The sequence below is a fragment of the Panthera uncia genome (assembly GCF_023721935.1).
Source record: "Panthera uncia isolate 11264 chromosome B3 unlocalized genomic scaffold, Puncia_PCG_1.0 HiC_scaffold_1, whole genome shotgun sequence".
NCBI classification, from domain to species: Eukaryota; Metazoa; Chordata; class Mammalia; order Carnivora; family Felidae; genus Panthera; species Panthera uncia.
The window spans coordinates 84,683,230-84,698,016 of NW_026057582.1; the positions used below are offsets into that span (position 1 = coordinate 84,683,230).

The 14,787-nt window shown below is 37.1% G+C and overlaps 1 protein-coding gene across 5 annotated transcripts in view; it reads left to right on the forward strand.

The window, feature by feature from the left end:
• SNAP23 (synaptosome associated protein 23) overlaps window positions 1–14,787 on the forward strand; it is a 38,092-nt gene that overhangs the window by 11,768 nt on the left and 11,537 nt on the right. For all 5 annotated transcript variants that reach the window (XM_049613454.1, XM_049613453.1, XM_049613451.1 and 2 more), the window contains exons 2-5: window positions 9,493–9,596; window positions 10,402–10,443; window positions 10,858–10,906; window positions 11,864–11,981. In XM_049613454.1, coding sequence (XP_049469411.1) covers window positions 9,540–9,596; window positions 10,402–10,443; window positions 10,858–10,906; window positions 11,864–11,981 — 266 coding nt within the window. In that variant the 5' untranslated portion in view covers window positions 9,493–9,539. The remainder of the gene's footprint in view (window positions 1–9,492; window positions 9,597–10,401; window positions 10,444–10,857; window positions 10,907–11,863; window positions 11,982–14,787) is intronic.

Genomic DNA, 14,787 nt, shown 5'->3' on the forward strand with positions numbered 1-14,787 from the left:
AGTTTTTAAAGTAATAAAGTAAACAATTTAGTGGCTTTTAGTATATTAATAATGCTGTGCAGCTATCATCACTAATTCCAAAACATTTCTGTCACCTCCAAAACAAGCCCTGTACCTATCAGTAGTTAGTCCTTTCCCTTTTTCCCCCATCCTCTGGCAGTCACTAATCTACTTCTTGTCTCTATGGATTTGCCTATTCTGGACATTTCACATAAGTGACATCATACTATACGGGTCTTTTGTATCTGGTTTTGTTAATTGAATGATGCTTCCAAGACTCATACATGTTGTAGCATGTAGCATTCCTTCTTACGGCTGAATGATATTCCATTATGTGAACATTTGGGGTTTTTCTGCTTTTTGACTATTAGCAATAATGCTGCTTTAAGCATTTAATGTACAAGTTTTCATGTGGATGTGCATTATCATTTCTCTCTAAAGTACCTAGGAATAGATTTGCTGGGTCATATGTAATTCAGTGCTTAACTTACTGAAGGCTAAGTTTTTCTTGTCCTGCATTGTTAAATGATACTTTTTTTCCTCCCCTCCATTAGGTACCAGAATTATAACAGGGTAGGATACCTGACTCTACATTTTTAAAAATATCAACTTTGATCTAAAACTGGTTTTCAGGGGCACCTGGATGGCTCAGTCAGTTAAGCATCTGACTCGACTCAGTTTCAGCTCAGGTCATGATCTCGCGGTTTTGTGAGTTTGAACCCCATGTTGGGTTCGGTGCTGATGGTGCAGAGCCTGCTTGGGATTCTCTCTCTTCTCCGTCTCTCTCTAAATAAATAAATAAACTTAAAAAAATAAAATAGGGGCGCCTGGGTGGCGCAGTCGGTTAAGCGTCCGACTTCAGCCAGGTCACGATCTCACGGTCTGTGAGTTCGAGCCCCGCATCAGGCTCTGGGCTGATGGCTCGGAGCCTGGAGCCTGTTTCCGATTCTGTGTCTCCCTCTCTCTCTGCCCCTCCCCAGTTCATGCTCTGTCTCTCTCTGTCCCAAAAATAAAAAAAAAATAAAAAATAAAAAATAAAAAAATAAAAAAAAAATAAAATAAAATAAAATAAAAAATAGTGGTTTTCAGCCATGACTGCACATTGGAGTCACCTGGGAAGGTTTAACATCTACTGGCTCTCACCCCCCAGAGATTCTGATTCAAATAGTCTGGGTGTAGCTTGGGCCTCTAGGTGATGAGTGTAGCCAAGACTGGGAACCACTGTTGTAACATGTGCGCTAATCCTGGAGTTAGACTTGCTACTTGAAAAGGGAAAAGCAGGGACTTCATATATATGCATTTCTTTGGGCAAAGCTGCTACACATTTGAATGAGTTGACAATATATCTATTTTCCTCTTTTTAATATATGTAACAGCACATCCTCTGCATCGGTCCACCTAGATTTGAATCTGGCTCTTGGTGACCTTGCAAAAGTTGCTTAACCTCACTGTTCCTTAAGTTCCTACATCTGTAAAATGTGGAATTAAATAGTATTTGCTATGGACTAAATGTTTGTCTTCCTACCAAAATTCATAGGTTGAAATCCTAATTCCTGGTGTGATGGTATTTAAATGGGTCTTCTGGGAGGTGCTTAAGCCATGAAGGTGGATCCCTCATGAATGGGATTAGTGCCTTAGAAAAGAGGCTCTGGAGAGCTCCCTAGCCCCTTCCACCATGTAAGGCATTAGGTTTGCACCAGAAAGATGGCCCTCATGAAAATATGACCAGTGCTGGCATGTTGAGCTTAGTCAGACTTATAGCCTACAGAACTATAAGAAATAAATTTCTGTTGTTAATAAATCGAGTCTATGTTGTTGTTTTTTATAGCAGCCTAGATGGATTAAGAGAGTATTGTAAGGATTAAAGGAATGTGTGTGTGTATATCTATAATACACATATGTATTTTATTTCTTAGTATAGTGTCTTGCATGTATAATGGTTTATAAGCATTAACTTGTAGTTGTTACTCTGAATCTTCTCAATCTTCTACTACCTAGATTTACAAAATGGTGAGTAAAGATTATTAAAAGCTAGCTGCCATTAGAAAAAACTTATGTATATGTTGGATACTTTCATAATAATTCATAGTAAAAAGTTGATTAGCATAGTGACTTTCATGTATTATTCACCCAGCTTCAACAGTCGTGGCCAATCTTGTTTCCTCTGTACTCCCAGCCATTTCCCCACCTTTGAATTATTTTAAAGCACATTCTACAGATTACCTATTAAATGGCTTCTAATTTTATACATTTTCTTTGAATCCCTGAGGATTCTCATTGTTGGTAGGAAGGTTAGAGAAGGAGAATACACTGGAGGTGAGGGGCCATGGCAGGAGTTTGGCTGTATTCCAAGATGAAGTTGTAAATTCTCTCTTCCAGCTAAGTTCTCTGCCTCTTTGTGAACTCTGCGTTATCCACCTCTTAGTATTTTGCCGTGAAAGTACTAAGAACTTATTCAGAGCTCATTAGAACCCATTTCTGCCACCTAATGTGAATGAAGTATGGTTCCCAGCCAAGCTTTAGCAAGGGCCTTTCCTCTAAACATCTGTTAGCAGAATGTTTTGGACAATCGTTCTGTATCATTTCTATACCTTTGTGGTTTGGACAATCGGTCTGTATCATTTCTATACCTCTGTATCATTTCTATACCTTTATATCATCTGTGAATGGATGGAAATGTTTCCACAAATACATTTACTGTGAATATGTACCAACAGAAGATTTCTCTCAAGAGAGGCTAAGAATTGATCATTATGCTTATGAAATGTGGTCTAAAATTAATTCCTTGTCTTTGTTTTCTCCAGTCTTATAAGTCTGTTTTCTTGGTTGTCATAAGCTGTCATATTTGTGATGAAAATAAATGAATGAAATTTAAAAGTAGTATAACTACAATGCAGATCATTTGGTAAATTGGGAAAAAAAGAAAAATCACTCAATTTTACCACCACAGCCGTTAGTTATATTTTGATGATTTCCTGCTAGACTTTTTTATACCCATATTCTTTGTCTCAGTAGTTATAGCAAGTATTTGACTTTTTTAAGTCTTACTTTGTTCAGTTTATATAATAACCTTCAACATTTTCTGTAGTTTTGTGTTTGCTTGGCCTTAGCCAGAAAAAAAAAACAAAAAACAAAAAACATTTCAGGGCAGTTTTTAATTTTTTAGACATGCAAACTATATATATATTTGTCTAGATAAGTACCTATCATCCGGAAACTTGGTTTAATTTAAACCTGCTTAATATCTGTCTTGACATGTGCAGACTCATGACTGGCCTGAAAATAGTTCAGATACATAGCTCATACAGTATTATCAACTTCAGTATTCAAATGTAGCCTCAAAGATGGAACAATTAATATTTAGTAGCTATTTTCAATTACATTTACATTAATGTCACTTATATTTAACATTGTTTGGCTTTTCTTTTGCCTATGTCTTTCTGCTTCCCTAATAATATTAAAATAATGACTCACACTTGAATACCAGCCATGCATCAGGCACCAATAATAAGCACTTTGTATGGATCACCTTTTTTTAATCCTCACAAAAAGAGCCTGTTATCTCTATTTTACAAATGCAGAAACCAAGTCTTAATAGATTTAGCTGACTTGCCCGAGGTTATACAACAAATACATTTTGGGGCCAGAATTTGAATGCTGGAGTTCCTATGCTAGCCTGCTATGAACAGAAATTTCCACTTGATACAAATACATTGATTATCAAACTATGCCAAAAAGAACCACAAATTTTATCATACAATAATAAACTATATGGGTGTAACTTGTAGAGCAACTTATATTGTGATTAAGAAGGAATAAGTCATGAAGCTAACTTGGTAGAATATTTTAATGCAAAATCTTTGCTTTCCAGTATAAAATGAATTATTATATAAAATCACTGGTATATTATTCTTAGCAGGACACTGAAATGGGTGGTGACTTAAAGTGTTGTGTGTGAGGTGCTTGGCTGGTTGAGTTGGAAGAGCATGCAACTCTTGATCTCAGCGTTGTGAGTTTGAGCCCCAGGTTGGGTACAGAGATTACTTAAAAATAAAATCTTTAAAAATAATAGCAATGATAAAGTGCTGTATTTCCATTACTTCCTGATTATATTTATTATATATTATATATATATATATACTTCCTGATTATATTATTACTTCCTGATTTTTATCAGTGAAGACATCGAACTCCTGTTGATTCAGTTCTAAGACTTTTTTCTTTATATCCCTTATTCCCAATAGTATTATTTTCAAAGTTAATGTAATTTCATTAAAAAAATTTTTTTTAATGTTTATTTTTGAGAGAGACAGAGCACAAGTGGGGGAGGGGCAGAGAGAGTTGGAGATACAGAATCCAAAGCAGCCTCCAGGCTCTGAGCTGTCAGCACAGAGCCCCCCAACACAGGGCTCGAATTCCTGAACTGTGAGATCATGACCTGAGCTGAAGTTGCATTCTTAACCAACTGAGCCACTCAGGCACCCCTAAATTAATGTAATTTCAGATTCTTAATTATTTTAAAACAGCTGAAAACCATGATAACTTTTGTCTTTCTAGTTCTTTCTTTAATTTTGTTTTTAAGACTTTATTTTCAAGTAATCTCTACACCCAACGTGGAACTCACATTTACAACGTCAAGATCAAAATTTGCATGCTCTATTGACTGAGCCAGCCAGGCACCCCAGTTCTTCCTTTAGTTTAACTGTTTTTGAGTCTGTTGAAGAATTTTTATGGTTTTATTATATGTATATTATGTATATTATATATTTATATTAAATTTCAGAATGAGCCATCGGGTAGGGTAGTTAGTCTATTTTCTGATATTCAACAGTTCTCACAACATCTGATGTTTGTTAAGGGAAGATGCATCCAACAGTAAGACTAGTTACCAGACCATGAACTATCTTTGGTTTCAGGGTATCCATACTTGAATAATAAGTCTGCTCAAAAAGAAAACAAAACAAAACAAGACAAAAAACAGGGCACCCAGGTGGCTCAGTGGATTAAGCGTCTGACTCTTGATTCTGGCTCAGGTCATGATCCCTGGGTTGTGGGATTGAGCCCTGTGTTGGACTCCTCATTGAGTGTGGAGCCTACTTGAGATTCTCTCTCCCTCTGCCCCTTTCCCCCCTACTCCCCTCAGTCTTGCACTCTCTCTCTCTCTCTCTTAAAAATAAAAATAATAAATCAGCTCTTTACTGATTCAGTCACCCTGGGCAAATTACTGGAACCTTATTTTGCCCATCTATAAGGTGGCATAGTAAAGATAATGATATATATAAGTACTTAGTAGGGTACATGATAATATAGTAAGGTACTCAGTGAACATTTCTTCTTCCCCACTCCAAAGTTTATAAAAAGAAATTAAGGTAAACTAGGAGTCTTCTAGTAGGCCCAAATTAACCAAATTAAGGGAGATACAGTGTAAAAGTGCTAGGGAAACTCTTGCTTTTATCTTTCAAAGGGAGCATATACTACACTCACAATTAGCATAGTATATTAAGTTCCAGGAATATTGACAAAAATGACACATATTTAACCTGTTAGATTATATATAAGAAGACTAAGGTTTTTTTTTAATAAAAAAATTTTTTTTATATTTTATTTTACATTTAAGAGAGAGACAGAGCACAAGCAGGGGAGAGGCAGAGAGAGAGGGAGACACAATCTGAGTAGGCTCCAGGTTCCGAGCTGTCAGCACAGAGACGTGGGGCTCAAACTCACGGACCACAAGATCATGACATAAGCCAAAGTCAGATGCTTAACTGACTGAGCCACCCAGGCACCCCGAAGACAAAGTTTAATGGGATATTTGTGTCAAGAGACATTTCATTTTCCTTCCCCTCCCCCAGCTTTAATTTAAAAAACTTTTTTGTGTGTTTTATTTTTGAGACAGAGACAGTATGAATGGGGGAGGGGCATAGAGAGAGAGAGGGAGACACAGAATCTGAAGCAGGCTTCAGGCTCTGAGTTGTCAGTACAGAGCCCAACGCAGGGCTTGAACTCAGGAACTGTGAGCTCATGACCTGAGTGGAAATTAGACGCTTAACCGACTGAGCCATTCAGTTGCCGCTCTAAGCACCCCCCCCCCCCGTTTTTTTTTTTAAGTTTATTTACTTATTTTGAGAGAGAGAGCAGGGAAGGGGCAGAGAGAGGAAGAGAGAATCCTAAGCAAGCTTTGCACTGTCAGCATGGACCCTGACATGGGGCTCAAATGCATGAACTGTGAGATCATGACTTGAGCTGAAAGCAAGAGTCAGTGGCTTAACTGACTGAGCCACTAGGCACTCCCTCTAATTCTCATTACTACAACATTCTGAGTAGTCTTTTCCTGACTCCATAAGGAAAAACTCCTGGAGATAATAATAAATATGAGTAAAGCTATATAACTAATTCTAGGTTGCACCCTGCCTGATGCTTCAGAGCAGTTTAGTAAAAGCTAATAAGAGTTTTGGAAGTATTGTTGCTTTGTCCTTCCCCTATAATTCTGCTTTGTCTCTCTTACTCCTTTTTACTGTAACCATGTGTTCAACACCCTCAAGAATCCAGAGTAGAGGTCTTAGGCAGCTGTGTTCTGATATCAGCTTGTCAAACGTGTGTGAGAACTTTACATAAGTCTGTTTCTTGTCTTGTGCGCCATCTGCTCAGGGGAGGAAAAAAAGAAATACTAGGCAGAATTTTGAGTTCACCAAAGGTTGTGTCTCTCAAAATGAGTCCATTGCCATGCCAGGAGTGATTCTTCATTTCTGCCTCCCAGCTGTATCTGCCTTCGTGTGTGTGTGTGTGTGTGTGTGTGTGTGTGTGTGTGTGTATAATTAGAAGGAATCTTCTAGTTTGACAGAGGTCAGTTTTACATTCAAGCCTCTCCTTCAACCTACGTGTTTTGCCGATTTTCACTAGGATAGGAAGATAGCAAATAGGAGTAGAATTATGAAATTATACAAAATTGAGAGATCTGGGCATCATATGCCCAAAATACTTTCCTACCCATGGGACACTGTATTGGGAAACTTGACTAAGGATGTCACTTCCAGGCACTGCTTGATTAGCATGTATTACTTTTCATATCACTTTTTTGTTCTATTGGGCATTGAGGAGGTATAGACAACTTTGGAGCATTCTGCCTGGTAAGAGCAGGCTTTGAAAGGTATCTTCTTGGGGCTCTGAAAGTAATAGAGAAACAAGTTACCTGGGAAGGCAGATGAGGTATTATAGAAATGAAAGGTGTACAAAAATCTGAAGGTGAGAGATTACAAAAACAACTTTTCTTTTCATAATTGTAACTATAAAAGATTGACACAAGAGAAAACTGTAGCATGAACATATCTCTGATAAAGCTAAAGGGTCAAACAAAGTAATAAAGCATGTGGTCCTATTTATGCTTCTACCTATGAATGAACAGTCTTAATTCAAGAAAGACCTTGTATCTTGATTATATATCTTAGTACATGAACCTTTTGCCAGAACCAGAGTCCTACAGTGGCAAGCAAGATATGAAATTAAATCTGTAGCTTTTGCAGTAATACTTTTTATTACTAATAGTAATTAATCATTTTTTCATGAGCATTAAAGGCTTTAATAAAGGTTCAAAATCTTAATTAAACCTAAAACAGCCACGATAGGAGTTAATAAATAAACAGGACTCCAAACGCAGTGCCTTTCTGTACTGAGAATATAATATTGTTGTTTTTTGTTTTATGAGTGATGATTCTACTAAAAGTGATGGTTAGTTATGGATGTGACTAAAAAGATCTGTGTGTGGCTAGCAAGCCATTTCAGATCATACACTTGTAATGGCAATTTTTGCTTTGTGTTTCTAGTGGATAATTGCAGGCTTAGTGCTACTGGTATATGTAGCTTTGTTTCTAAAATCTACGTAAATAGGGGCGCCTGGGTGGCGCAGTCGGTTAAGCATCCGACTTCAGCCAGGTCACGATCTCGCGGTCCGTGAGTTCGAGCCCCGCGTCAGGCTCTGGGCTGATGGCTCGGAGCCTGGAGCCTGTTTCCGATTCTGTGTTTCCCTCTCTCTCTGCCCCTCCCCCGTTCATGCTCTGTCTCTCTCTGTCCCAAAAATAAATAAAAAACGTTGAAAAAAAAAAATTTAAAATCTACGTAAATATTTTGAGAATACACCTTGTTTTTCTGCTTGTGTGTTCATTCAGCACACATTTGCTGGAGTACCAACTGTCAGATCCAATATATTAGGTGTTAGAGATTTAAAAAAAAAAAAAAATATATATATATATATATATGTGTGTGTATATATGTGTGTGTGTGTGTGTGTGTGTATATATATATATATATATATATATATATATATGTATATAACAAAATCACTGTCTTCCAAGGATTTAGTCTAGTATATTCCTGGTTAACTAGGTTCCCTACCGGTCATTGAATATACTCCATGGCAGGGTGCCTCTCAACTTCAGCACTTTGACATTTGGGGCCAGTTAATCGTTTGTTGCGAAGGGCTGTCCCTAGGAGCATTATGGGATATTTAGCAGCATTCCTGCCCTCTATCTGTTAGATGCCAGTAACACTACCCACCCTCCTCAAACTCATGACAGTCATTACCCTTGTTCCCTGAGGGTAAATTCAGAACTTTATCTGTGTCACTGACACAGAGCTTTGGTAAAATTTGTTTTCAAAAATGTAATAACAGAAAAAAAATAACACAAAGCTAACAAATGTAATGACAGGAAAGCAACCTAGAGGTGTAACACAGTAGTTACTACTCCATATGACTTTTCAAAGAGGGATATACAACAGTAGTACTGAATAACAGCTAGTAACTGTTTTGTGTTTAGTTTGAATGTCTATGAATCTTCTCTTTCTGAGTTATGAGTTACTAAATTACTATGTATAGGAGAAAGAATTTTTACGTTTCTTAGGGACTTCACTAAAACAAGAAACAATATAATTGGAAAGGGAGAATCCACTGTGAAAAATCTGTTCTGAGTTCTACATTAACATTACCCTTTTCTTGTTAAGAATGAAAATAATTCATTTTCTCTAATTAGTGGCCTGGACAACTGGCACATGTCTAGAATGTTTCCTGTGTTCTTCAGGCACATGACTTCGAATTTTGTTACTTTATTCATGGAATACTACCTAACTTAGACTCTTCACCTTATTGCTTTTCCGTATTCAAATAATGTATGAAGAACATTTTATAACCAAGAATTCATTTTAATAATCTTTTAAAGCTTGTCTTCTAGTATGTGGTCCTCAAAGTAGAGAGACCACTTTCCTCTTTGAAATAGCATTTCACTAGAAGTCCTGAAAACTGAGTTTCAGGTTCTCCTCTGGTGCTAATTAGCATGTAACCAACTATTTATCCTTCCTTGGCCATAATTTCCTCACCTGTGATAGATAGCTAGCTGGATAAAGATACAGATAGGTTATTTTATCCTGTTTTCCAGATAAGTATCCTGAATTCCATAAATCCATACTCTTTGCTCAAACTTTTTTACATCCTTATTATTACAGAATATCCACGTTTCAGTTTCTGTGCTTATCAAAAGTTTTAATTCATCATGGATAATCTGTCATCAGAAGAAATTCAGCTGAGAGCCCACCAGGTTACTGATGAGGTAAATATTTTACTTGGAATAAGTCATTTTCTTTTTTTAATTTTTTAAAAATGTTTATTCATTTTTGAGAGACAGAGACAGAGCACGAGTTGGGGAAAGGAAGAGAGAGCGGGAGACACAGAATCCGAAGCAAGCCCAGGCTCTAGGCTGCCAGCACAGAGCCCTATGCAGGGCTCGAACTCAAGAACCATGAGGTCATGACCTGAGCCAAAGTCGGATGCTTAACCGACTGAGCCACCTGGGCACCCCAGCAGTTCTCTTTCAGTTGAGGGATGAAAGGACCTTCTTAGAAGTCCATTTTGACCTCCCCGTCACTTTATGTCCAAGAATGCATTTGCCTCAGAATGCCATTGCTGGCCCCTTAGTTTTTCAGCTCACCAAAAGCTAAATAAATGAAAGCAATTTGGGGTTTTTTGTTTTTGTTTTTTTTTTTTTTTTAGATAGTCATTGTTTAGCAATTACTTACAACAAAATACTCTAGAGGAATTGAAAACATTTAACAGAATTTCTGATGTCTGTGTTATATACCTTGATTTCTGCCTACATTAAACTTTTATAAATACCATTAAATTTACCCTCCAAATTTTCTCTCATGGAGCACCTGGTAGGAAGAAAATAACTAAAATTATAGTGCTCAACTTTATTTTTTTGTTTTGTTTGTTTATTTTAAAGGGAAGGTTGGGTGGGCTGGCAGTATCTAAAAATAGAATAGCATCATGAATATATGATCAGGTTTTTCTTTCTTTTTTTTTTTTTTTTTTTGGCTACATATTTTAGAATACTAAAACCCTATATTTTTCCCTAGTCTCTGGAAAGCACAAGGAGAATGCTGGGTTTAGCCATTGAGGTAAGAAAGAAACTTTAATCATTAAAGTTAAGTACAGAAATTGTATAAGAGGGATCTTGATAGCATAAGCTGGGATTTCTGTTAAGAGTCAAAAGGATATGGTATCAGTAAGCTTTATTATTTGAAACAGCAGTTGCTGAAATTGTCAAACCATACATTAATGGACCTTTTTTGTTTCTCCCATTGACAGTATTAGAATGTGATAAGGAAGATCAATTCACCATGAATTAGTGATTTAATTTTATTGGGGCATGGTGAATAGTTAAAGTTGGTTTGGGATATTAGTTTTCTCTGTAGCTTTAATCCTCTGAGAACTTAGGTTTCTAAATGATTATCTCTTGCTATTAGGCCTTGTAGTCTTTGTTTCTGTTGCTTTTGTTTTTTAGTGCTATCAGCTTTTTTCCCTTCTTTTAGTCTCAGGATGCAGGAATCAAGACTATCACTATGCTGGATGAACAAGGGGGTGAGTTGCAGTCATTGGCAAAAACCCTTGATTTGACTTAGAATACCAGAAAGCCCCTTCAAATCAGCCATGTTGAAAATTAAGCCTTGGGGAGTGCCTTCTCAGTGTAAGATAAAAGTGATAGGTTTACTTTTTTCTGAATTATGTCGTGTTAATTGCCTATTTGAGGTGGGGATGACAGTGCCCAATTGTATACCAAGTACTTGTCCAGTAGCAGGATTTATTGTGTGCATTTGTCATAATGTACATTAGATACTATGATATTCTTGCATTCTTTTCAGAAATCAGGTTAAGACCTTAAACAGGTTTAGATTTGGGTGAGCTTGGAAATATTCTATTTGAGTTGCCCCTGAGCAATCTGGCCTAATTTTTTTTTTTTTTTTTTTTCACTTTTGAGAGAGAGAAACAGGGTACAAGTGGGGAAGGGGCAGAGAGAGAGGGGGACACAGAATCTGAAGCAGGCTTCAGGCTCTGAGCTGTCAGCACAGAACCCGACACAGGGCTTGAACTTGTGAACCATGAGATCATGACCTGAACTGAAGTCGGACACTTAACCGAATGAGCCACCCAGTGCTCCTCTGGCCTAGTTTTTATTAGACTTAACGATAGCCCTCAAGTTTTGAACTTATCCAGAGATAAAACACTAGGGACCTGGTCTGGTCAAAGTATACTTTATTTGGTTTCAGGGGTGATCTCTAAAAACTCTCACATGCTCCTCTTACACAAATTTCTTTAGAACAAATCCTCCCACAGTAAGAGGCCAGCTGCCTCAAAATCAGTTTGTGAAAGATTGTTTTCATGTTGGACAATATGTAGTACTTTCTGGCTCTGATACAGTCACTGGGATGATGGATGATTGGTGGATTCAAAATTGAGGTTTGCTATTCATAATAATAGTGTTTTCTGGTTGGCACTGGGACTGTAAAACAAAATGTAACTTCCCCACCTTATTCTTAGAACAACTAAACCGCATAGAAGAAGGCATGGACCAAATAAATAAAGACATGAGAGAGGCAGAGAAGACTTTAACAGAACTCAACAAGTGCTGTGGCCTTTGTGTCTGCCCATGTAATAGGTGAGTTGAGAAATCAAGATCTTTTTAAAATTAAAGTGAGAGCATCCCCACCCACCCCTCCGATAAGGTCAGAGGTGTGACTGGGCCTATATACGGAACTTTGTGAGATAAACTTAAGCTATTTTTCCTTCAGGCAGATCAACCTTTTCATGAAAATGGGCATGTTCACTAAAAACCATGGCCTAAATTTGGTCTTTTCTGGGATCAAGTCGCAATTTCATTTTTTAATAATGTATGAAATATAATGGAGGAAATTTACATCTGGATAATATATAGCAAGATGGAATTAGTGTCTTTTCCTCTCAAACAAAGAATATTAACAAAATATATATTTTATGGTAGGCACATGAGGAATTGCCAAGGGAGGAAAGGATTTGGATCCTGTCTTCAAAAGACCTACCATGTGGTTAGATATATGAGGAAGAATAGCAGAGAAGTAAAAAATAAATAATAGTGCTAGATCACATGTCAGCTAAAGCTAAGGGTACAGAACTGATAAAATTTGGTTTGGAGAAATCTTACAGGAGAGATCGGACTTGAGTTGGACTCTGAGTGTTAGAAGGATTTGGATGGACATGGAAGAACTAAGGGGCATTTTCCTAATGTAAACAGAAATTATAGAGAAGCTTGACTTAGCTGCATGATTCATATAGAGTAGAAGTGAAAAATAAGACATAAGTAGGCAGACTGAGGGATTGATGGATTGGAGTGGAATATATAACTGCACACTAGGGAACTAGTTAGGAACCTTTTATAATCTAGGCCTGTGAGGTGAGGCCTTGTTAATGAGATTAGAGAAAAAAGTGTAAGTCAAAGGGAATTTATTTTAAAGCAATTGATTGTGTGTCAAACACAAGGAAAAATCAAAGAAGTCTGAAAATTTGAAGTCTCTGATAAACTAGGAGATGAAAAGTCTTCAAACTTTTTGTGTATGGTATATAAGATTATATTTGAAAGGGATTCATTGTTTTTGGTCACTCCATTATGAATATTTAAATTCTCTACTTATTCTTTGGTAAACCAAACTCCATGGTGTTGACAATATTCTATGTATTTCAACCAAAATGAGGTTTTACCTAAGGCAGTCAACCATTATCTTCCCTTCTGTTTGTTAACGAAACAACTTTGAACTTTACCCTTAGTTGAAATGACAGCGTCTGGAAATTGAATGACCACCCTTACTGCTGAGAGAATTCATTTTTGACGAGTTTCATAAACATTAGTACTTCATCTAGTTGTCTCAGCATTTTTACTTCTCAAAGGAGTTAGGAATGGGGGAACTTTTGTTATATTGCCATACTTATAGATGATTTTTCATGTGACAGCATTCTTAGCCATTTCTACCAAAGAATATAGAATTGTTTATTGGTCAGCTTTAGTGTTTTGGTCATAAGAAGTTAAGATTTGACAGTTTTGTCCATTGGCTTTCTATTTTAAGACAAATCTGTTGACCTGTTTGTACCTTGTTTGACTCTCTGAAAGCATATATTTAAATAACTATGACTTGACAGTCAGGGTTTAGCAGATGGTTTAAGCAAACAAGTTAGAAATGCACAGATTTAAAAAAAATTTTTTTTTAATGTTTATTTTCAAGGGAGAGAGACAGAGTGTAAGCTGGGGAGGGGCAGAGAGAGAGGGACACACAGAATCTGAAGTAAGCTCCAGGCTTTGAGCTGTCAGCACAGAGCCCAATGTGGGGCTCGAACCCACAGACCATGAGATCATGACCTGAGCCGAAGTCAGATGCTTAACCGATTGAGCCACCCAGGTGCCCCATTTTTATCTAAACTCTTAACTATGGATTGTAAACTTGTGCTTTTCTCCTGTGTTCTGTGTATCCTCTTGAAAGTCCAGAGGAGGAAAATCTAATGAATTTCCTTGAGATTACCTATTAGGAGAAGAGCAAGAAGAAAGAAGACCTCCCTAGAATGTAGAGCAAAATCAGCTCTGAGTCTAGGGTTGGTAAACAGAAAGAGCAGTGAATCCTAAGATGATCTGATATAATAAGAAGGGAATGGAGCTATAGAAGTATTAATTATTAGTAAGTACTATCTCACTTTGTATATTCGAACCAAGCATAGGCAGGATTTTCTGGGACACTGGTGAGAGAGAAGGTAGAGTATGGTCCTGAAGCTGTCTGCAGCCTCTCACCTCTGAGAACCCTTTCTCAGTAGGTCCAGAGAGGAAGGCACTTCTTGACAGATAAGAGTTAAGGTGCTCCTATAACAGAACGATTTTTCCCTGAAGGGAAGAGAGATATTTTAGTTTAAAGATGTCCGATTTTAACTGCCTTCCTTGCACCTATCTCTTCTTATAACATTAAATCCGTGGCCTCTATGGTATCTCTTGTCCTCAGCTCTGTCTACTATTATTCCTGCCAGTGCCTTGATCTTTCTAATTTTATCTGCTAATCTGGGTTTTAGTTAGGCTTATCATATAAATAGCCATAACATGAGCTTCTCAAAGGCGGACACAGGATCGTATAAGGCTAGTGGTAATTCTGGTAGTAATAAAAACTCGATACACAATCTTTTAATCTGCCACTCAGAAATCTGAAAAACTCCGAGAACCAACTTTTTGGTTTGTTTTTTTTTTTTTTTCCTCATAATGTGGTGCCACAACCCATTAATTAGGCTATAAAATGTGATGTGAACTGAAACTGCTCATGATCTTTATCACACTTCATGTAAGTGTTAATTTGCTTCACTACAGAAATATCCGGGTATTTACTGATTATGTGGTACTGCTCAAAATGTCTCACATCCAAGGGTTTGGATAAGATTTGTGGGCCTTTTTTATTAATTTA